The following is a 23221-nucleotide window of genomic DNA, read 5'->3' as shown; positions in this document are numbered from 1 at the left end:
TAGTGGAGACTGAAGGAACTGGACAGTTGAATGTTGAAGATGGTCCAAAGCGTCTCATATTATGTAAGCTATTGCATGTTATAAGCAAAACATTTAATTAACCTTTATATAGCCCACATTGTGTGTATTTTCTATTTTATTCTGGTGATTGTGTGATTGTGATTTGTGTGACTGTTTGCTATCAAATCTCACAGACATTATTGACTATTGAGAGTGTGTCAAATTACTCAGGCATGTATTGCCTCACACATAACAAAAGGCAGCAGAGCACACCATGTACATGCAACATGTTCAAGACCTATATAAATAGTTAATTTTCAAAATGTTTTATATCTATTTTGCTAAGGAAATCATTGCATGAAGTTCATCATAAAATATAGAGGCTAGTCTCTAAAAGTGTCAAAATGTTGTCAATGAAGGACTTAAGTTTCGCACTATTCTTCAGAATGTACCAGAATTTGTTTACATTTTAGGCTGTCAAATATTTTGTAAGACTAGGTGACACTTTTTTCTCATTTGGGAATGAAACCATATCATCCCATTTCTCTCCCACCAGCCTTACCAAAAAAACCTTTGAAAACATATGACAAATGTCTCATTGCAAATTCTCTTTATTCTACTGCAGCTTTAATACTGGAGGAAATTATTTCCACAGTGAAGCAAGGAAAGGATGGCCAGAACGGTCCAGGGCAGAACGTCACTCTTCATCATGCCCCCTCTGTGTGAGAGAGAGAAAGAGAGAGGGGTGGAGTGGGGTTAATTCATATACATGGTCATGTAATATGATTCATAAACTCTGAATCTATGTCCTTAGAAATCTTGTAATGTTGTTGTTTCTGACCATTTCTGACCAACCAGCTCTGTCCACTTGAGCAAACAAGCTGAAATTGAATATAGCCTATGTTTGTTTACTTAGCGGTAGTTATTCAATTTAGTTTCCTACCGTACATATATTCGCAAACACCCTCTTGCATATAAGAAAAGTCAATAACACCAGCAATTAAAATAAAATGTTTTTATGGTGAAATTTATTACCTTTTCGATTTTTTTCAAATGACAAAGACAGTACAGTTCACACTAAGTGTGTGTGTGTGTGTGTGTGTAGAGAGAGAGAGAGATTCACTCACTACAGTACTCACTATTCAAATCATCACAATGCACAACCGACAAACATAGTTAACATCAATGCTATCATTAGTGGCTCGCTAGCATGGATATATTAAACAATGGATGAGGCATTCAAAGATGGCGGCCCATTCATTCCAATGAAAGTTGCTCACCCAGCGCATACGCTCGCTAGCTGCTAATATTAGCTACAGATCGCTAGCTGCTAACCCTTAGCCGCTAAATTAGCTACAGATGTAGCCCCGCCCCGTTCTGCAGGCTGCAGCTGGGTGCTTCTCATCTGTACAGAGGCGGGAGCACGTGAAGGTCCATGCCACCACATCTGCCCAGTTAGGTAGGTCCGGTAGGTTAACCAAAATATGACGCTAGAGCAAAAACGTTTGTCAAATTGCGTTCACTAATTGGCAGCTAGCAATGTTAACCACTGAAAACTTGCGGTTATCAAAGTTAACAATTGACATGTACTATTTACATTTGTTAACGGTAAGTGAAATAGCTAGCTAGGCTATATGTGTGCTAAAGTTAACGAACAACGCTAAATTATGCTGAAGTTAGCGTTATCTGAAAAACCTATCTTAGTTAAGTTAAGATTGTAAAAATATTGGTGTTAAACCACCAGTTAAGAATTTTGCCTCTTTGGTCATACAGATTTGATGATAGGTAACGTTAACAGTATTCACATACAGTAAGCTAACGCTACTAACTTGCTTAGTTAATTATTGAAGAGTAGCATTAGCCTAACATTACTTTCATCTTGGAACAAACAGTTGGTTTGTTGAAGATAGCGCAGAAACAATTTAAAATTAAACATATGCTTGATATAGGCACTTCAGTATTTCACATCTATTTTATGGGGATTGAATATAACAAAACGAATGTTAACTTACTGTCATTGTTAATGTCAGTGCTTCAGTGCCTCAGGAATTTATATACTGAATTTGCAATGCAAATGCATCATTAAGATTCCTAAATAAATCAAAGTTTCAAAGATATAAATGTAAAAAAAAATCATGTACTTCCTCAAAATTGAAGACTGTCATATATTGTACTGTCTGTTTTTCTAGACATAAGAAAAGCTCAGTAAATCAGTGTGAGAGTGATGTCTTGGTCAAAACATTAGCAAAGCCAGTAGTGGAGAGATAGTACTGTTTCAACATGGGAACTGCCTGCAGGAATTTGAGTTGACTTCACAGTATAGTCTGTGTTCAATTTTAAATTTGATATAGCAAGCAAGCCAAGTTAGTTAACATGAATAGCTTTGTATCCTGAATTGTTTTGACATTCTTTTTTCCAGTTACTTAATCACAAAGCTCACCTTGGAGCCAGCATCACGGCTCTTGGCTCTCATCTTGTTGATCTGCAACTCAGCAATGTCAGCCCTTTCCTCTGCCTCATCCAGCTCATGTTGCAGTTTATGGAACTTGGTGAGATTGGTATTGGATTGTTCCTCCTATAAGAGAAAATACATTTTGTGCAGTCAGTTCACTGCCAAACATTTGCAATTTATGATCTGAAAGGCAATGCTTTGTCCATGATTGCAATCATTTCTTTAATTTACAGCTTCTTCTGCTGCTTTCTTGTAGGATTTGACCTTGAGTTGAAGTTTATCCACCAGGGCCTGGAGACGGGTCAAATTCTTGCGGCCCTCCTCAGTCTGCAAAAGTTACAGTAAGTTATCATTAGCCCTTTTTTTGCCCTTGAATAAAGCTACATTTCCCTTGGTTGTTTTTGTTAAACCTGACTTTTTTATGGGAGTAATAATGCTTTACTGACCTGCAGATTAAAATGTGCAATTTACAAAGAGCTGGTGTAAACAAGGTCACCTGGTAAGTGAGCTCCTTGATGCGTCTTTCATATTTGCGGAGTCACTGCTTTTCTTTTGCTCCATCTCTACTTCACTTTCCAGTTCGCTCACCTACAAAGAAACATTGAATAATAACTTTTAGCGCAAATTATTGTCATCTCTAGTTACTGTTTTGTCAGTAATTTCTTCCTTAATACAAATAGTAAATTTATTTAAATAAAATTTACCAGATGACCACAATGTACTAATGTTAATACTAACCATTATGCAACAAGTAAAAAAAGATAATAGGTTCTGCAACAGATACTTGATATTGTACGTTTATAGGCTTCATTTTGAAAATGAATTGCAATTAAAAAATACTCACCCTGGCCTCCAGCATGGACACCCTTGAGCTACTTCTGAGCCTCTGCTGCCTGTCTGTTGGCCTGGCTGAGCTGGATCTCCATCTCATTGAGATCCCCCTCCATCTTTTACTTCAGCCTCAGAGCCTCATTCCTGCTGCGGGTCTCAGCCTCCAGGGATCTTACCCTCTTCGTGCTCTAGGGAGCCCTGTTTAATAGAACCACAACATGAAGAGTGAAGTACAATTTCAATCATGTAGAAATCTTAGTGAAATGTGCTTGACTGACAGCTTCTCTGTCCTGACCCACAGTGTAGCATTATGATTACCTTTAACTTGACGATGTGCTCCATGTTGGAGACCACATCATCAAGCTCCAGTCTGAGCTCACTCTTCTCTTTCTCCAGCTTCTGCTTGACTCTCTGAAGGTTGTCAATCTGCTCTCCCAGCTCAGCCACACTGTCAGCATTCTTCTTCCTAAGAGTAGCAGCAGTGGCTTCATGTTGCAGAGTAGCCTCTTCAAGGTCTCTGCGCATCTTCTGGAACTCAGCCTCCCTCTTCTTGTTCATCTCAATCTGGGCAGCAGTGGCTCCACCAGCCTCCTCCAGCCGCTCGCTGATCTCCTCCAGCTCTCTTGCTAGGTCTGCTCTCTGTTTCTCCACTTTGGCTTGTGCAGCTCTCTCAGACTCCAGCTCTTCTTCCAGCTCCTCAATGCGAGCCTACAGAAGAAGTTAATGTATCTATTTAATAAACAATAACTCAATAAATAGATAAGCTCAATATATCGACTATAGTAGTTACCAGCAGCTCCTTCAGTTTCTTCTGGAGCTGTGCACCCATGATCTGTTCATCCTCAATCTTGCTGTTGAGCTGGCTCATTTCAAAGTCTTTCCTGTGGTGCAATAGCAGAAAATTTCTGTCAACTCAAGCCTCAATTTTAACTATGAATTAAAGTTGTATTTATGGTGATTTTGTGTTGATTATTAAAAGAGAATGTTTACTTTTTGAGTAGTTCATCCAGCTTGTCATTCTCCAGATCCATCACAATTTCTTGGGTTAACTTTAAGTCACCCTCCAGCTTTCTCTCGGCTCTTTCCAGATCCATCCTCACTTTTTTCTCTTGTTCCAAGGAACCCTCAAGCTGATGGAAAGTTCACAATGATAGATTATTAACCATTAAAATGGAGAATGAAAACAAACACAGGTCTAACCCTGCTTGAAATGGGTGGGTAAGACAAATATACTCACATCATCAACCTGCTGCTCCAGCTTGACTTTTGCCTTGGTCAGAGTGTTGACTTTGTCCTCCTCACTCGCTTGGCAGTGATTTCATCCCAAGATGCCATTTCCTCAGTCAGGTTTTTCACCTAATGAAAAAGATGTACAGTGTTATCACATTGTAGACCCATCATTAGAGTTACCGCTAACATTAACAGAACTTTTACCTTGTTCTCAGTAGCATGCTTCTCCTTCTCCACCTTAGCCAGAGTAAGTACTGGATGACTCTCTTACAGTCGTTCCTGATTCTCCACTAGGAATTATAAAAACACTCATTTTTAGCATTTTCACAATTTTGTTACAGTTGTTTGAAAGTTTTTACGTTGGTTGCAAGATCGTGAATTGTCCACAATACAGCTACCACACCCATACACTGATCTGACTCACCTTAAATTTTAGTGCAAAGTGCAAATATACTGTATCTGATACTTATCTGATATCTGATTCTATTTCATTTGATTTGAACTGCACTAGTTTACTTTTACTACTTCTTTTATCTTTTGTATCTCTTGTCTGTACTTTTGCACTTTTTAATTGTAAATCTTTTACCTTTACTGTATTTTTATCACTCTGTAAAGCACTTTGAATTGCCCCAGTGTATGAAATGTGCTATACAAATAAAGCTGCCTTGCCTTGCCTTGCCTACTTATAACTTATTAGTATTACCCACGTAATAAGGACTGAATGGTTCTCTCTGTCTGTGAAGAGATAAAAAAAATAAACAAGATCAACAAGATTTTATAATTTTGCCATAACTTACAAAGCATTAAAAAAAACAAGTTGGGCTTACCTGCCAACATATACTGGTAGGCATTGTCAGAGATGGAGAAGATGTGAGGAGGAGCTTCAGTCCTCTTCTTGCCTGTAGGCATTGACCACTGACTGATCGTACACTGGCAGCCACTTGTAGGGGTTGACAGTCACACAGAACAGTCCTGAGTAGGTCTGTAGAGGAAGATATCACAAGTCTTTTTCATTGAACTGACTGTTTGATACAGTGGAGAGATCTGCAGATTGGTCGTCATTACTCACGTAGATCATCCATGCTGCGTAACGCTCTTTGAGGTTAAACAGCACAGCAGGCTCATGGAGGAAGGTGAACATTGACATGTCCTCAATTTTGGCAGGTTCTGGGGATGGACGTCAGCCTCCTTCACAGTCACTGTCTGTAGAGAGATTTAGCCAAGAGGACATTACTTTGCTATTTTTTTCCAGTATCCTAATACCATGAAGTGATCTTTTGTATTTGTGAGGATGCAGTGGTTGTTGAGGAGGTAGTTGTATGAATCTCTTCCAGAGTAGTCACTTGCATTCACTTTATGTCACAAATGTTGATGAAGCATACTTACTTTTCCCTGCTCAGTTTGAACGGTGACTTTGTCCAGATCTATACTGGTAATGGAAGCGTTGACATACTCAACCTCAGGGTCGGGCACAAAACATTCCCTTTTCATGTCAAATGGGCGAGTCTGGGCCTCCAAACGTCCTTTATCTGATTTGCGGAGAAATGGGGCTGCACGCCCAAACGCTGCCATTGCAGCATCCCCTGATGCCATTGCCACAGTTGATGAAGTTTACCTGAAAATGTTGCCCTAAGGTTGTTACAATAGCCTAAGCATCAGAATGCAGTCTATGTGATACTAAAATATCAGAATATTGAATGTGGAAATTGTGCTTGCCTGATGATTTCAGTGAGTAGTGTTTTTGCTAGACCTTTTGGAATAGACGAGAAAGTACTTCAAGTCTTTGGGGTTATATGCCTTTCACATGCCTATACATTTCATATACAGAATACTGCCCTAGCTTTAAATGTATTATACATATAAGATTAACAGACGCTTACCTTGAGGTGGAACAGTGATGTGAATGTAAAGCTTGCCCTTTGACTCTTTATATAGAGTCCAAGTCCCTCATTTGGAGACTAAATCTCTGTGGAATTAAGTAGACTGTGACATATACCCTCTTTGTTTGGGCAAGGATTAAGCTGGGTTGTGTGACAACTGTATCATTTACACAATACATTGCATCATATAGGAATACATTTTTAAAAATTATTGTGCTAGTGCAATATCAAGGAAAGGCAGAGCCTTTTTTTCAAACACAGAATAGTTAGTGATTATGTGTCACCAATACGATTTACACTGTTTACCTTGAGATATAGATTTGTCTAATTTATTTACCATTTTTAAAACAAAAGGATAAAATGGTTTTAAGATTCTATATGGTAAAACAAAAATGAACTACTTATTTTCATTGTGGTCTCTGGTGTAACGTAGAAAAAGGAAAAAACAAATTAGAAATTTTAAGCAACTCTTTTCAAACAGAAGTTAAAATTGGTTGGTTGAATGTTTGGTTTAAATTAATAAATTAGTGATTGACATATTGTAGTAAATATTTATTTTTTAATGTGTCAATGATCTCAGCCTCTGACTTTCAAGATCCCAGCGCGCCTCACAAGCTGTCCCACTCAATCAAAGACATGTGTCCAGTTGGAATTTCACAGGGTTATCTTTATAGCACTAGACAAAGAGAAGGAAACAATGCCGTAGAAACAGGATGGAGTGGTAAGTGGCGATGATTGAGAACACCACTTGTGACTTTGTGTAACTCCATGCTTTGTAATGAAAGACAACTGAAAGACAGGCCTGCAGTTCTTAACCCCCAATAGATATGAAACATTTTGTATTAATAGATATACAGTATAACATTTATTACATATCACTTTTCATGGTTTTGATGAGTTAATTATACATATTGAAGTGTCTTTCAACGGATATTTCTTTTCAGTACAATGATGATGTACAGTATATGGGTGTACTATCTTTTTGGTGTTATGTTTGCAATATCATATATAAGACCCAATACTGCTGTCATTAACACCTCACAACCAGTGAGGGTTGCAAGGTTTCAAGACTAAAACTACACTCTGATTGGGTCAAGAGAACTACCATGGTAACAATAGCTTCATTTCAGAGTGACATACTGCGAGAAACCTTTTGCAGCCATGATTAGAAGAGATGCCAACACCCATCAGACAATACCTTTTCTTGTCAGTATCACCTTTCATGACCCAAAACCTTCAGCTATTCTTTACTAACTAATCAAGCTTCTTACTAAGTATCAACGACTTGCAGCTATTTTGAGCTTAACCTTGCCTTGTTGGTTCTCATTCTCAGCTGTCCAATCTGCTCAAGCTATCAGCACAGCGGTGCAGGGTATTGTCTTTCAGACACAAGGAACAAAGGTTGGCACTCTTAACTGCAGTTCGCTTATTGAGACATGTAACCCAACCCAACTTTCCTTTTGTTGTGTAAGGGTCACTCTATTGTTAGGAAGGGCTGCATGTGTATAGAGGACTGGCCACTACATTTCATTTTGTCTTTATATTAGTAGTGGCTTTATGATATACCACACTGTAAACTACCACCAAAAGTATTTGAAAAATGCTATTAGTATCATTGACCTGTCATGTTTTTAGGGCTTCTCTTATCATGATTAAAGTTTATGAATAGTAATCTTCTCAATTCTGTCAGGTTGTTCTTCTTTCTATTAGACTTTGGATCCTCAAATCTGATGTTGGATTTGCCATTTACTGTAGTCTCTAATTTTAGTTTGTCAGTCATAGTAACAGTGGATATTAACAGGAAATGATTTACCAGAAATTCAACTTTGGCATTAAGATAAAGAAGGTAAATGTAGGCCCTGCCAGATGAGTTGTCTTGTCACTGTATAAAAGTTGGATTCCAAGACCGATTAGGCTAACTTGTCCATGCCAAAATATACAAATGAATCCATCTGTAATAAATGAATTAAATCTGTCAATGAAGAATCATTTTTCAAATGTTGTCAACAGCCAGATTACGTCTAGGAAACCTGCGAACAATGACCAGAATTATTCTACCACTAGATGGAGGTATTTTTCACATCTTTGATGTGGTCCATACCACTATGATCAAGTTGCTGATGTACAGTATTTTGTGGCACTGGAGGCAAACTAATACCAATGTGTGTTTTCATTTAAATATTTTCCTCCATCATCATACAGTATTCACTCAGTTTGCATATTTTGTCAGATTCAGGGTATATTTCCTCTTGATTTTTTTGTACACATTGGAACAACAAAATCACCTGATATTTTGCATAATTTACCCTTTTCAAAAAAAGACAAAATGGCATCTTATTGTTATTTCTGACATGAACATTTGTAAAATACAGGGAACAGCACACACAGTGATGCATCCAGAATCAATTTATTATATATTCTGCTCATGTTGCATGGAGAATAAAGGACAACTAAAAGACTACAATCAAGAGATCTTCATGAAGGTCCAACTGAGAGCTTCACTCTTCATCGAGTGCTTTCTGTACAAAGAAAAAATGTAATAATTAGAATTTTGGTGAAATTAGAGCTATATTTGTTCTTTAGAATTGAAACTCATAACGATCTACCTTACATGGCAGCTGTATGCCACCCAATTGAGGTATCAGTGGATTGCAATTGATCCCATTTTGTCAGACATAGCCTAATTACTAATTAGGCGTTATTCATTTGATAAAATAATCATTCATACAAGTATTGATTAAAGGTCAAACATTCACTAATGCTCTAAAGCGTTTAAAAAATGCTGCCAATTCCATTTAGTGGCTAACAATATCACCCTGAACTGCATTATTTTGATTTTCCATATTCTACATCACTACTGACCTTAGCACCAGTGTCACGGCTCTTGGCTCTCATCTTGTTGACCTGAGACTCAGCAATGTCAGCCCTCTCCTCTGCTTCCTCCAGCTCATGCTGTAACTTGCGCAACTTGCCCAGATTCCCATTGGACTGTTCCTCCTTAATAAATATGAATATTCAGTAAATCATATTTAATTATAGTTGACATTAAATCAATTTATGAGTGCACTCATACATGTAAAATTCTTGGTAAAGTATGGCAGTAACATTACTAAGGATTAATTCCAAAAGGATTGACTCATGAAAACGGCAAACATAATATATTTAGGCTTACAGCTTCCTCTGCAGCCCGCTTATAGGATTTGACTTTGAGTTGTAGTTTATCGACCAGGTCCTGCAGGCGGTTCAAATTCTTTTTGTCCTCCTCTGTCTGTACCATTAATAAAGGAAACATATTCACTTGTTAAATCCTACTTTTCTGTCTTAATATGTTGGTGAACATTTAACACAGAACCATGCATTGTGCCTGTGGAATATACCTGGTAGGTGAGCTCTTTGATGCGTCTCTCGTATTTGCGGACACCTTTCACTGAGTCACTACTTCTCCTCTGCTCCATATCCACCTCATTTTCCAACTCTCTCACCTTTAAAGGAACAGTTGATGCAACTTTTATCAAAGCAGGGAATATTGTATTCTATATTCAATCTATAGTATAATTTCAACTATAGCATGCTAAAAGGCCTGTGTGCAAGTCTTGTATTAGATACTGTTATCAAATTTGTTTGGAAATTAGAAATATTCACCCTGGCCTCAAGCTTCTGGACCTGCTTCTTGCCACCTTTCATGGCGATTTGCTCAGCTTCATCCAGACGGTGCTGCAGGTCCTTGATGGTTTGTTCCATGTTCTTCTTCATGCGCTCCAGGTGAGCGCTGGTGTCCTGCTCCTTCTTCAGTTCCTCTGCCATCATGGCAGCATCAGTAATGGCCTTCTTGGCCTTCTCCTCAGCATTTCTACACTCTTGCACAGCCTCTTCCACTTCATTCTGGAGCTGGGATGTGTCACCCTCAAGCTTTTTCTTCTGGTTGAGCAGGCTGGTGTTCTACAGATAATAGAGAATCAAGATAATCATAGCCCAGTAGTAGAAAGATTAGCATGCAATTTATCATAATATATACTGCATGTTAACATTTACAAATTGATATATATAGTGATTACAAATTTTGACATACCTGAGAGTGCAGCAGCTGAACTCTCTCACTGACATCCAGCAGTTCCTGCTCAGCCAGTTTACGACCTCTCTCAGTCTGCTCCACCAGAGATCTCAGCTCATCAAGTTCAGCCTGCAGCAGATTGTTGCGTCTCTCCACAATGGCAATGTTCTCCTTTAGATCATCATTGGCACGGAGTGCGTCATCCAGCTGCAGCTGGGAGTCCTGTCAAGAGTTTGTTAAAAAAGACTGTGAATTCCCAGAATACCTTTTATGTGCTTAACCACTGACTGCTCAGTGATTCAAAAGAGTCAAGTTGTGCAAACCATTTTTTATTTTTTATTTTTTATTTTTTATTTTTTTTTACTTTTAAGCATCACCTTGAGATGTACATGGACACCCTTGAGCTGCTTCTGAGCCTCTGCTGCCTGCCTGTTGGCCTGGCTGAGCTGGATCTCCATCTCATTGAGATCTCCTTCCATCTTCTTCTTCAGCCTCAGAGCCTCATTCCTGCTGCGGGTTTCAGCCTCCAGGGAGCTTTGCAGAGTGTCCACCACTCTCTGCTGGTTACGCTTGGCCTGCTCCATCTCCTCATCCTTCTCAGCTAGTTTGCGTTCAATGTCAGCCTTAACCTGGTTGAACTCAAGCTGAGCCCGAAGGATTTTGCCCTCTTCATGTTCTAGAGAGCCCTGTTAAAAAAACAGTAACCCATTGTATGTGTTTCAAAGCATTAAAGCTTTGAAATCCTTTAAAAATTTGTAAACCAAAAAGGTAATATCAACATCATAATGATAAAGGAGAAATTAGCAATGCATATAGAAGATTTCAACATTTCTCACCTCAGCTTCCTCCAGAGCAGCTTGTATCTCAGCCTTCTCCTGCTCCAGTTGTTTGCGGATTTTCTCCAGCTCATGGATGCTCTTTCCTCCCTCACCAAGTTGCTCAGTCAGGTCGGAAATTTCCTCTGTTTTAACAGTAAATTCAATTATTTTACTGTGTCCCAGCCTTCCCAATATATCCAATGTATTCAAATATATTAAAGATTCATGATATCTTCCTACCTTGGAGGTTCTTGTTCTCTCTCTTCATGGTCTCGAGATGATCCAAAGACTCTTCATAAGAGTTCTTGAGTTTGAAGAGCTCAGTGCTGAGAGACCTTGCCTCTTTCTGGGTACTTTCCAGCTCAGATTGGGACTCCTCATACTTCTGCTTCCACTCAGCAAGGACCTGGTTCAATAATATATCACATTAGATATGTCATGAACTTAAGAATTCTGAATTGATACCTTCAGAAATAATATTCTTTATTATATTTTACTGGTCTGGACTGAGTTTCTATCTTTTTCACATTTCATTACCTTATCAAAGTTTCTTTGCTTCTTGTCCAGAGCTGCAGCAGCAGCGTTAGATCGCTCCACATCCACCATGAGATCTTCAATTTCATTCTGGAGTCTGTGTTTAGTTTTCTCCAGGGAGGAGCATTTAGCATTAACAGCTTCAACAGCTTCCTCAGCATCTTGCAAGCGTTGAGCCAGCTTTTTCCTAGTGGCAAAAATGAAAATATCTATCAAATTATTTATCACACAGGTCATAAGGGGTTTATCATGGCCAAATTGTTTTAACTATATCTTAAGGTGTCTCATATGAGACATGTTTTCAGTAATGATGTAACTGTGCATGGACCAGATAAAATTGGCCACATTATATAAATAAGGGTTGGTCTGTCACCAGGATATTTCTACAAAATGACATACAAATTAGAAGACAATATATTGTACAGATTACATTTTTATGTGTTTTACATATGTTGAATGACACTGAGAATCGGATGATACAATTACATCTGAGCTTTTGTCATTGGAATGACAAATAAATCACAATATTTTACTGATTGTGTTTTAGATTTTTTTGTTTTAAAGTGAGGTAGGAATTCTTAAATTAGTTGAAATTTTAGATAAAAGGCAATTCTTTGTTACCCTGTAATTTATGGAGTGCTTACTTTGCCTCCTCAAGCTCCTCAGTCCTTTGGATGGCATCAGTTTCATACTTAGTTCTCCACTGAGCCACCTCAGAGTTTGCCTTGGACATGCTACGTTGCAGCTCTGCCTTGGCCTCCTGCTCCTCCTCATACTGCTCCCTCAGCAGGTCACAGTCATGGCGGGAAGACTGCACTGCATGGGCAAGTGCATTCTTAGCCTATAATAAGGAAATAAGAGGTCAAGTCAAAGTCATTTTGTTTACAGACAATATGGCACATTATTTTCAAACCAGTTCTGGTAGAAATACCTTGACTTCTTCCTCCAGTTGTCTCTTGAGGTCCTCAATCTGCTGAGTGTATGACTGCTTCCCTCTGGTCAGTTGGGATACAAGAGAGTCCTTCTCCTCCAGCTGCCTAGCAAGCTCACCTGTAGATAAGATTTATAAGTACTCACTTCATAATTACTGGTGGCTATTTTCTATCAAATGATATTGATATATACTGTATTTGTTGAAATTTTCAGTGTGTAATATATTGCAAGCGTGCTCTTGCCTTGCTCAACAATATTCTGATACAATATAAGTTATTATTTTATACCTGTGATTATATTGTTGAATGTTATGGTGTATGCTATTTGTATTTGAAGACAGGTTGTTTGTCAGGGACAATGAAAAATTCAACTTGAATTTCAATTGAAGTGTAAACTTTTACAATACCATTTTCTGTTTGAAGCTTTGCTTTTTGCATTGTGAAATCATTGATGGTACGCTGGCCTTCATCCGCCTTTGTCCTGTATTCACTCATTTGATCCTCGAGACTGCGGCACATTTTCTCTAGGTTTGCCTGAATGAAATAATTTCATATAAATATATTAATGTCATAGACTCAATGTAAATCCAGGCTTTTCACATATGACAACAAACAGTCAGTAGCAGTTAGGACAAGTGTATATTCCACCACTAACACCATGGCCTAAAGAGAGGCTCAATACATGATATTATAGTTTTTCATTTTGGCTAGTGGTCCTGATACATTGTTACATTAGAGAACACAGCCATGTTTCCCTTGTGTACTGTCTAGAATTTTGATCCTTGGCTTATTTTCTTATACTATGTCTTAAGATGCTTTAGATGAAGATTGGTTTGGTTTAGCTGTCTTACTTTGACTTTGACGATGTGCTCCATGTTGGAGACCACGTCATCAAGTTCCAGTCTGAGCTCACTCTTTTCTTTCTCCAGCTTCTGCTTGACTCTCTGAAGGTTGTCAATCTGCTCTCCCAGGTCAGCCACACTGTCAGCATTCTTCTTCCTAAGAGTAGCAGCAGTGGCTTCATGTTGCAGAGTGGCCTCTTCAAGGTCTCTGCGCACCTTCTGGAACTCAGCCTCCCTCTTCTTGTTCATCTCAATCTGCGCAGCAGTGGCTCCACCAGCCTCCTCCAGCCGCTCACTGATCTCCTCCAGCTCTCTGGACAAGTCTGCTCTCTGTTTCTCCACCTTGGCACGGGCAGCTCTCTCTGCCTCCAGCTCTTCCTCAAGCTCTTCAATGCGGGCCTTGATGAAGTTCATAAAAGATTAAACATTTTGAGGAGGCATTCATATAGTAAAGAGATAACAAAGCAGCAGATAAACAAGACTAGGTAGACCTAGTGCAAGCCGGGCCTCCTCTTGGCTTTCACACCCTATAGTATAATACGTGTTCTGTTCTGCCCGAGACCTGCTCTATCATTTTCAGTCAGTTTGAGTTTAATACAATGTTGGAAAGAGGGGCATTTATGCCCCTTTATGTCTTGACTGTTACCAAACTATGTTTTTGAGAAAAAGGGCCTCAAAGTTTGCAGTCTATTTTGAGACATTTATTCAGATATCATTCAAACATAACATAACATACTAACATTAAATTTCCAGTCTTGAGTGCCCATACACACACAGACATGTACACACACACACACACACACACACACACTTTGAACTTCAACCACAGTTAAGTCTCACTTGTGTATGGAGTTGCACTTGAACAAACTGATGTGCACACATTATATGCATGCACACTCACTGGTGTCACTCTCAACAGGTCGCACATTCCCTGGCACCGGGGTTAGAAAATAGACTATAGCCTGAAATTAAGTCAGTCCACTGAGCCTCAGTCGCAGCGAGATGGAGTTTAATATTTGTCAATTTCTCTCGATTCGGTTTTTCTCTCTCGCTCTCTCAGGTTGTGATGCCTGACAACTACGTTTTCCGCGGAAGACACTTTATCTTTGACTGGACAATAAAGTGAACGATGACACACCTGTTACTATGCAGATGTTCATTCCAGATATGAAGGGACGCTTGTAGTAGCGTGACTCGCCGCCTCTGAAAACTCCAGAAAGTTGTGTACAAACTTTTAAACTAGCCGTTGTCGATGTAAAATGAAGACAGATTCAGCATGGCTGATTTCTCGCCTCAAAAGTTTTCAGAAACACATATCAGTGAATCATTTTCGTAATATAAGAGAAAGTTTCCAAACAAGCCACCATGTTTTTCCAGTTTGAAATCCGGGGGCGGAAACACACCATAACAATATCACGTCTACCACCATAACTGTGTTGGTCTTGACGCCACTTCTTGCGCGACTTTCACAGTCGCGTCAGTCAGTCAGTCAGTTAGCTACTTTCAATCTTCTAGGCTGGTCCCAGAGGCCCGGCAAAAATCTGCTGTGTTGGTTACCTGTAACTCCTTCAGTTTCTTCTGGAGTTGAGTGCCCATGGCCTGTTCATCCTCAATCTTGCTCAGTTGTTGGCTGATTTCAAAGTCTTTCCTTTGAAATTGAAATGAGAAAATGGTTCACCTTAGTAATCAATTATTGTTGCATAACAGATGTCATATTCATGACAATACATGAATAGTATAGATTTACTTTTTGAGCCGTTCCTCCAGCTGCTGCTTGTCGTTCTCCAGATCCATCACATTTTCTTGGGTTAACTTTAAGTCACCCTCCAGCTTTCTCTTGGCTCTTTCCAGATCCATCCTCACTTTCTTCTCTTGCTCCAATGACCCCTCAAGCTAACAAATAATAGATTGCAGCAGAAGCCATGTTATAATAATTTTGTCTCTAAAACATCATTTTTAGTCACAAAGTTAGTTACAGTACTCACATCATCTACTTGCTGCTCCAGCTTGGCTTTTGCCTTGGACAGAGTGTTGACTTTGTCCTCCTCACTCTGCAGGTCATCTAGCGTTTGCTGGTGAGCCTCCTGAAGAGCTTTCTTTTCCTTGGTCAGCTTGGCAATGATTTCATCCAATGCTGCCATTTCCTCAGTCAGGTTTTTAACCTAACAAAACAGATCACATAGTTAGCGTTAGAATTTTGTAATACAGACATATACAGTAGATTCAGTAAAAGTAGTAAAAGAAGTAAAAGGTTTTTCATTACCTTGTTCTCAGTAGCATGTTTCTCCTTCTCCACCTTAGCCAGACTGAGCTCCAGATCATCAATATCCTTCTTGAGCTCTGAACACTCATCCTCCAACTTCCTCTTCTTAGCAGTTAGCTCGGCATTCATTTCCTCCTCATCTTCCAGTCTCTCTGTCAGCTCTTTGGATTTTGCCTCAAGCTGGATCTTGCTCTTGATCAGACCCTCACAGCGCTCTTCAGCATCTGAGAGATTGTCTTGCTCCTACATACAGACAATTCATTGAAATAAAATGTTATTCATTGAATACAGAATCCTTTATATATATATATATATATATATGTATATATATATATATATATATATATATATATATATATATATGTATGTATGTATATATAATGGTTTGTGCATTTGTCATTTTTTATGTATTTATTTTATGACTTAACTCACAGATTGGAATTGGAGTTGCAAGTCATTCTTCTCTTGGAGAAGTGAGACCATTTTTTCCTCCAGCTCTTTCTTACGGGCTTCAGATTTAGCATAAGCTTCCTTTAGCTTCAGGAATTCATCCTTCATGTTTGCCATCTCCTTCTCTGTTTCAGCTGATTTCAGCAGAGGCTTGATCTTGAAGTACATCTTCATCCAGGGCCAATTTTTGACACCCATGAAGGCACGCACGTTCCACTGGATCACAAGTAAGGAATCCCTGTGAATAACGTCAGTAAGTTCAGTGCATCTTTTCAGCACCTTTGATTTTTTTACAGTGAATTTGAGAAGTTATGCACCAACCTGCGCTCTACAATTTTCTGGAACTCAATTCTAGCAAGTATTCCTCTGGCTCTTGCTTGAATTCCAGTGATGATCAGAGCAAGACGATCATCTCTCATCTCCTCAAGAACACCCAGGAGACCAGCTTTGAAGAACACCTAATATTGACAGATGATCTTATTGTAACTTCTTCCAAGGAAAATACATTTTAAATTATTTATTCCAACATTGGGCCCTGCAATTTTTTGAGCTAATGCAGATACAGAACCAACCTTTGTGTGTCCCAACTTATATTGCTCATGGTCGATATCCAGAGAGCCTAGCAGTTTTTCTGCTGCTTTCTTGTTGTCAATGAACTGCCCCTCAGGGACGGCATTAGGGTTCAGAATACGATATCTGAATTAATAAAATGTAATTTTATTACAATTATTGAATATCCATTCTAGCAAATAGTTGAAGATTTAGTAAAGAGTGACTGCTTTTCTTACCTTTGTTTGAAGTCTCCATACTGGATCCTGTTGGGGAATCCCTTTCTGCAGATCCTGATGCCTTCCAACACACCGTTACAGCGCAGCTGGTGCATGACTAGAGGGTTCTCCATCGCCCCAGGAGTCTTAGTCTCATTGGGGATCAGGCAGCGCACGAAGTGGGGGTGAGTAGACCTCAGGTTGGTCATGAGTTTATTCAGGTTTTCCTTTAGATGTGGACAATAAATGCAGTGCAAACAATTATGTTTTTGTATTTCAGGTGCTGTGATTAGATCTGTGTTTACAGTAGGGATGCACCGATCAGGTTTTCTTGGGCCAATTCAGATTGCCTATTTTTTAACAGTGTGATCGGCCAATCACCGATCCAATCCAATCACCTATCCAATCACCTATTGAAATGATGCTTTTACCAAGACTTTCTACTAACAACAGTACATCATATAAAAGTGCTTTTGACCAGATTCCTGATCCTTTTTTTTTTTTTATCAGGAAGTTGAAACAGTCATCAGCCAAACACTGATGACCTATTTAGACCTATTGAACTATTTACGTTTATTGGCCGATTATGATCTATGACTGATTGATCAGTGCAACCCTGGTTTACGTAATATGAAATTCAATTCAGAGCCTTTGCTCTGATATCACTTGAGAAGTTCATTGTTTGATTTATTAAATATAAACTAGAAATTCACCCTGTGCAATGCAGACACAGTCTGGAAGGAGGACCCCTTCTTCTTTTTCCCTCCTCCTCCGCCAGACTCTGGTATAAGTTGGATAAATAAAGCATAGACTCTGTGTGTTACCAAAATCATCTTGAATATTTAATATGCTTTTTATCTGTTTGCTGAGACAAAATTTTACATACCTGAGTCTGCACCAGCATACCCAGCAAATAGCACGGACAATAACTTCAAGGTTGACTTCTGGAAGAGTCCGACCACAGTCTCATTCAGTGGATCCTTGTTCTTCACCAGCCAGTTACCGATGTTGTAATCAACAGTGCCAGCATAGTGAACCAGGGAGAAATGAGCCTCTGGTTTCCCCTTGACAATTCTTGGCTTCTGGAAGTTGGGATTTTTACCCAGATGGTTGTCATACAGTTTAGCCTTAAATGTTGCATCACTGGCTTTGGGGAACATGCACTCCTCTTCAAGGATGGACATGATACCCATGGGCTACCGGAAGGAAGGAATTAGAATTGAATGAAATATTCAGTCATGTAAACTTGTCACAGATAAGAGCTTGCTTTTGTTACATCAGTTTTCATTGCCTCTGAAATCACAGTTTATACCACACCAACCTTCTCAATGAGTTCAATGCAGGCAGCCAAGTCCATACCAAAGTCAATGAACTCCCACACAATGCCCTCTTTCTTGTACTCCTCTTGCTCCAGCACAAACATGTGGTGGTTGAAGAACTGTTGCAGCTTCTCATTAGTGAAGTTGATGCACAGTTGCTCAAAGGTGTTGAACTAAGTTGGCAAAAAGGAAAAGTTAGAGAATGTATATTTGATATTTTTCATTAAAATGTCACATTTATGTAAAACACTTAACACTTACATCAAAGATCTCAAATCCAGCAATGTCCAACACGCCAATGAAGTACTGGCGAGGCTGCTTTGTATCCAGTGATTGGTTGATTCTCACCACCATCCACAAGAACATTTTCTCATACACTGACTTTGCCAGTGCACCAATAGAGTAGTATACCTAGATAATTAGATTTAATTGTTTAGATTAACATTTCAACTCACTTTATTGTTAAAACCCAAATAGATTTCAATGCAACTGCAATCTCAAACTCACCTGCTGTACACTCTGACCTTTGGTAACCCACTCATTGCCTACTTTCACTCTTGGGTGACACAGGCCCTTGATAAGGTCAGCAGAGTTCAAACCCATCAGATATGCAACTTTGTCGACATCTGTAAAAGTATTTTGTTTAGTGGAAGTAATCAGTATATAGAATCTTTGATTTCATAGAAACCTGAATTGGTGATAGGGATCAGTCGCACCCCTAAGAATTACTGTTTTAAGAAAATAAATGAGAATTTTATCAATGGACACATTTCCAAAAAACTGCTACTATCATTTACCTGAGAAGTAAAGTCAAGCATTATTGTCAAACAAGAGCTAAACAGTAAGGCTAGGCAGTGTAACTGTTCTCTCTGTTAGGATTAGGGTTTCCTCAAATTAGTTTTGAAGCATTCAAACATAAGTTTAAAAAAATCTGATTTCAAAGTGTGATGTTTTTTTTAAACCCATAATCTATTCTCTGCCATTACGGTCCTAATCATTTACCCTCAGTGCCATCAGGCTCTGCCTGCTCCTCCCTCTGCTTCTGTTTGAACTTCATGTTTCCATAATGCATGATGGCACCGGTCAGCTTGTAAATGCCATTCTTCTCCTCTTGAGTGAAGCCCAGGACATCAAAAGCATCCTTAAACAGAACAAAATTTCATTTGAGTTAGCTGTGAAACTAATCATAGAGTTTTTAACACCCACATTATTTCACTTACGTCAGTAGCGATCAGCTCCTCAGAATCATTAATAGAAGCCACAGTTGTCTCTCCCTGGGAGATGTAGGCATAGTCAAAGGGGTTGTTGGTAATTAGCAGCATCTCTGTCAAAAGAAACAAATGTTTGTATGTATTTCTGTGATACATTTGAGTGTTGAATATATTCCACAATTTTTCAGCACTCACCCAGCAGTTCTGGTTTCTTTTGTGACAGAATCTGGTAGAAGATGTGGTAGTCTCTCTCAGCCTTAAGCTGATAAGTGACACGGGATTTCTCCAGAAGATCTTATTAAAACAAGAAATTACAAAAAGGGTATTGAAATATAAAGTATAATGTGCGCCTTCTCATGTTGCCTCTTGTTTAGCACTGCTACAACATTAAATCACAGTAGAACCATACAGACCACGGGATAGCGGCACTCCAAAGATTTTCTTTGGAGCTAAGCAATACTTAGCAATAAAATACATCAGGCTAACATGTTTCGGTTCTATGTCTTCATCAGAGCATCATCTAGCCTAAATGATATCTAGATATTGCTCTGATGCTGCTATCCCATGGTCTGCATGGTCCCAGGGTATTGAAATATACAGTATTTTTACTGTACAATCTAACAGTATACTGTACTTACATGTCTCAATGTCAGCAGAAGACAACTTTCCACTGACCCCAAAGTGGATTCGTATGAATTTACCCTGTGAGAGGTGAGAAATGGACAATTAGGTTGAACCATCAAAATGGTTACTCTGTAAGTTTGGTAATAAAGAAAACTTACAAATCTAGAGGAGTTGTCATTTCTGATGGTCTTGGCATTTCCAAAAGCCTCCAGAGCAGGGTTGGCCTGGATGATTTGATCCTCCAGGGTTCCCTGTTTATTTAATGGATGTAAAAATTAGGCCCAAACACTGTTGCGAATATGAAATTTACATAGCCCTTGTTGCTAAATTAACTTCAGGATATTTCATTTATTATGTTTATCATAATACACATAATCCTGCTGTATCCTATAATTTTAACTATCAAAGCATTATCTAGCCAACCTTTTTCTCCTGAGCAGCATCCTTCTTGCCAGAAACAGCTGCAATGCTGGCAAAGTACTGGATGACTCTCTTGGTGTTCACAGTCTTTCCAGCACCAGATTCTCCACTAGGGATAAAAACAAGTAGGTGATGTAAACTGAACATGTATGAGATGTTTGTAGCCACCACATAAGCACTACTGTTAAGACACAGCATACTTTATACTCTTCAAAATCCAAATAGATATGATTTCCAGAAATTACTTACGTAATAAGGACAGACTGGTTTTCTCTGTCTGTGAGGAGATTGAGGACAACAATGTGATACATTTTCTTTACATGTTTAGACAGGGTGCCAGAGAGAAGATTACAGATACAAAATGCAGAATGCATATACAAAGGGCTGATCATACCTGCCAACATATACTGGTAGGCATTGTCAGAGATGGAGAAGATGTGAGGAGGAGCTTCAGTCCTCTTCTTGCCTCTGTAGGCATTGACCACTGACTGATCGTACACTGGCAGCCACTTGTAGGGGTTGACAGTCACACAGAACAGTCCTGAGTAGGTCTGTAGAGGAAGATATCACAAGTCTTTTTCATTGAACTGACTGTGTGATACAGTGGAGAGATCTGCAGATTGGTCGTCATTACTCACGTAGATCATCCATGCTGCGTAACGCTCTTTGAGGTTAAACAGCACAGCAGGCTCATGGAGGAAGGTGAACATCGCCATGTCCTCAATTTTATCGAACTTTGGCGGGTTCTGGGGGTGGATGTCACACTCCTTATGGGTTACAGTCTGAAATGAATAACCACAGGGAATACTTCAAGTAATGTAAAAAAAAGGCCTATACATAGGCCTAAGATTTAGGCCTATGTATAGTTTTCTTTCTGTACAAAGTATATATACTGTATATACTGTATATATCTACCGTAAAACTTCAATTAAAAGCCGAGTCCCAATTAAACGCAGAGTCCTTTTACTGGCCGGGTGTGGCTACACGTTTTGACAAATAAAGGCCGGTCTCAATTAGAAGCCGGTTGCCATTGACGCTGCGAAGCAGTTTATTTATTTTTTTACTTGCATTCAAATGTCAGTCACATTTGCTGATCGCCATGGTGGCACAGAGAAAAAAGTACGACCTGAAATTCAAGCTGTCAGTTGTCAAATTTGCTGAACAAAACTCAGGAGAAGCAGCAGCAAGACATTTCTCCGTTGATCTTTTTTCGGCTTTCATCCTTTTTAAGGTAGGCTACTGGTATTTTGATACAGGGCTCTCTCTCTCTCTCTCTCTCTCTGCTCTCTGTGCTTTAGAACATAACCGCTGTGAAACAATCAGAAAATAACGTTTTATTTCTCTGATTCACGGCTTTCTCGCTGCCACTGCTCCCTCTCTTCATTCACTTTCTAGCTCGCTCGACCACCGCTTCTCTCTCTCTCTCTCTCTCTCTCTCTCTCTCAGCGCTGTCTCTGGGAGCGAGATCAAATGAATGATTCGTAATTGATGTATTTATTCGATAGCCTAATTTTTATACAAGTAATATTCATACTGGTTTAAATAAACAATTTGATAGTATTTCCCATCTTTGCTGAGCAAGAGTTTTGTGCGAAAGGAATTAAAGGCCTGTCCCATATAGACGCCTGTCCCAAATATAGGCCGGTTGAGTTCAGTGTTTGAAGCAAATAAAAGCCTGGGCTGTTAATTGAAGTTTTACGGTATATCTACTGTATATCATATCTATATATATATATATATATATATATATATATATGTGTGTGTGTGTGTGTGTGTGTGTACGTATATATATATATATATATATATATATATATATATATACACATATATATACATGTATTTATCTGACACACTTACTTTTCCAAACTCAGTGTCAACGGTGACTTTGTCCCCATCTCTGCTGGTTACTTGGGCTTTCACGTACTCAACCTCAGGGTCGGGCACAAAGCACTCTTTTTTCATGTCAAAGGGCCGGGTCTGGGCCTCCAGACGTTCCTTATCTGATTTTCTCAGAAAAGAAGCAGCGGCCCCGAATTCCGCCATCAAGGCGTCTCCCATTTCTACGGTTGTAGAGGTTTACCTGAGAATATTTGCCAGAGATATTTAGCCTAAACACCAGAATGCTAAATAGCATCTCCTATCCTGACATCTAAGCACTTGAGTCTTCATACAATCCCAAGTTCTTATACAATGTCCCCAGCTATAAAAACGCAGTATATACTAGAAACAATGATAAGATGATGATAAGATATTCAAATTGAAACTAGTAGTTTGGTAAGATATATATATAAAAAGCATAGTAGCCAAGCCTACAATAAAAATGGTTGCCATATTCAGACTGACCAGTTAACAGGTATTAAATGTGTCTGCCTGCATTTTTTGGCATGGTGATGCTGTGCTAAAAATGCAACTGATATGAATATGAAAATCCATGCAAGTCTCTGTCTAATCCATTAGCAGCCCTAAAACTGATCAAAGAGCTTCTTGAGGATTATTACTAATGAATAATGCTTGAAATCATATTTCAAGAATAAGCCAAAACAAAAATGTAATTCATATCAACGAATGGAAAATCTTACCTGATGTTGATAACTCTT

General features: G+C 39.0%; 1 protein-coding gene across 1 annotated transcript; it reads right to left on the bottom strand.

The window, feature by feature from the left end:
* Window positions 1-697: 697 nt before the first annotated feature.
* Window positions 698-22682, bottom strand: LOC139651444 (myosin-6-like). The gene is made up of 37 exons (XM_071528359.1): window positions 22482-22682; window positions 21263-21406; window positions 21019-21175; window positions 20874-20901; window positions 20628-20733; window positions 20363-20455; window positions 20219-20282; window positions 19776-19874; window positions 19590-19693; window positions 19372-19510; window positions 18877-18995; window positions 18631-18780; window positions 18372-18542; window positions 17937-18246; window positions 17764-17831; window positions 17072-17277; window positions 16856-16979; window positions 16605-16741; window positions 16266-16521; window positions 15834-16076; window positions 15556-15732; window positions 15318-15463; window positions 15128-15218; window positions 13580-13969; window positions 13136-13262; window positions 12728-12846; window positions 12441-12637; window positions 11800-11983; window positions 11503-11668; window positions 11281-11405; window positions 10822-11130; window positions 10463-10666; window positions 10036-10332; window positions 9771-9875; window positions 9566-9661; window positions 9256-9390; window positions 698-718 (listed from the first exon to the last, which is right to left on the bottom strand). The coding sequence occupies exons 1-37, from the start codon at window positions 22680-22682 to the stop codon at window positions 698-700; spliced, it is 5808 nt and encodes a 1935-aa protein (XP_071384460.1).
* Between the last annotated feature and the right edge of the window lie 539 nt (window positions 22683-23221).

Source organism: Centroberyx affinis, unplaced genomic scaffold, assembly GCF_046629955.1.
Source record: "Centroberyx affinis isolate AG114_WGS23_722 - 3 ecotype Tasmania unplaced genomic scaffold, CSIRO-AGI_Caff_v1 ptg001667l_1, whole genome shotgun sequence".
Taxonomy (NCBI): Eukaryota; Metazoa; Chordata; class Actinopteri; order Beryciformes; family Berycidae; genus Centroberyx; species Centroberyx affinis.
The sequence above is the reverse complement of the archived record's forward strand: the minus strand, read 5'-3'. Positions and strand labels throughout refer to the sequence as shown.

Excerpts from the sequence above, each read along its gene's own strand:
- LOC139651444 (XM_071528359.1), bottom strand. The coding sequence starts at position 22,682 with ATGGGAGACGCCTTGATGGCGGAATTCGGGGCCGCTGCTTCTTTTCTG. Across the intron at positions 20,456-20,627 it reads ATGCTGCTCAGGAGAAAAAG|GGAACCCTGGAGGATCAAAT; the intron begins GTTGGCTAGATA and ends TTAAATAAACAG. Across the intron at positions 16,980-17,071 it reads TATGGAGACTTCAAACAAAG|ATATCGTATTCTGAACCCTA; the intron begins GTAAGAAAAGCA and ends TTATTAATTCAG.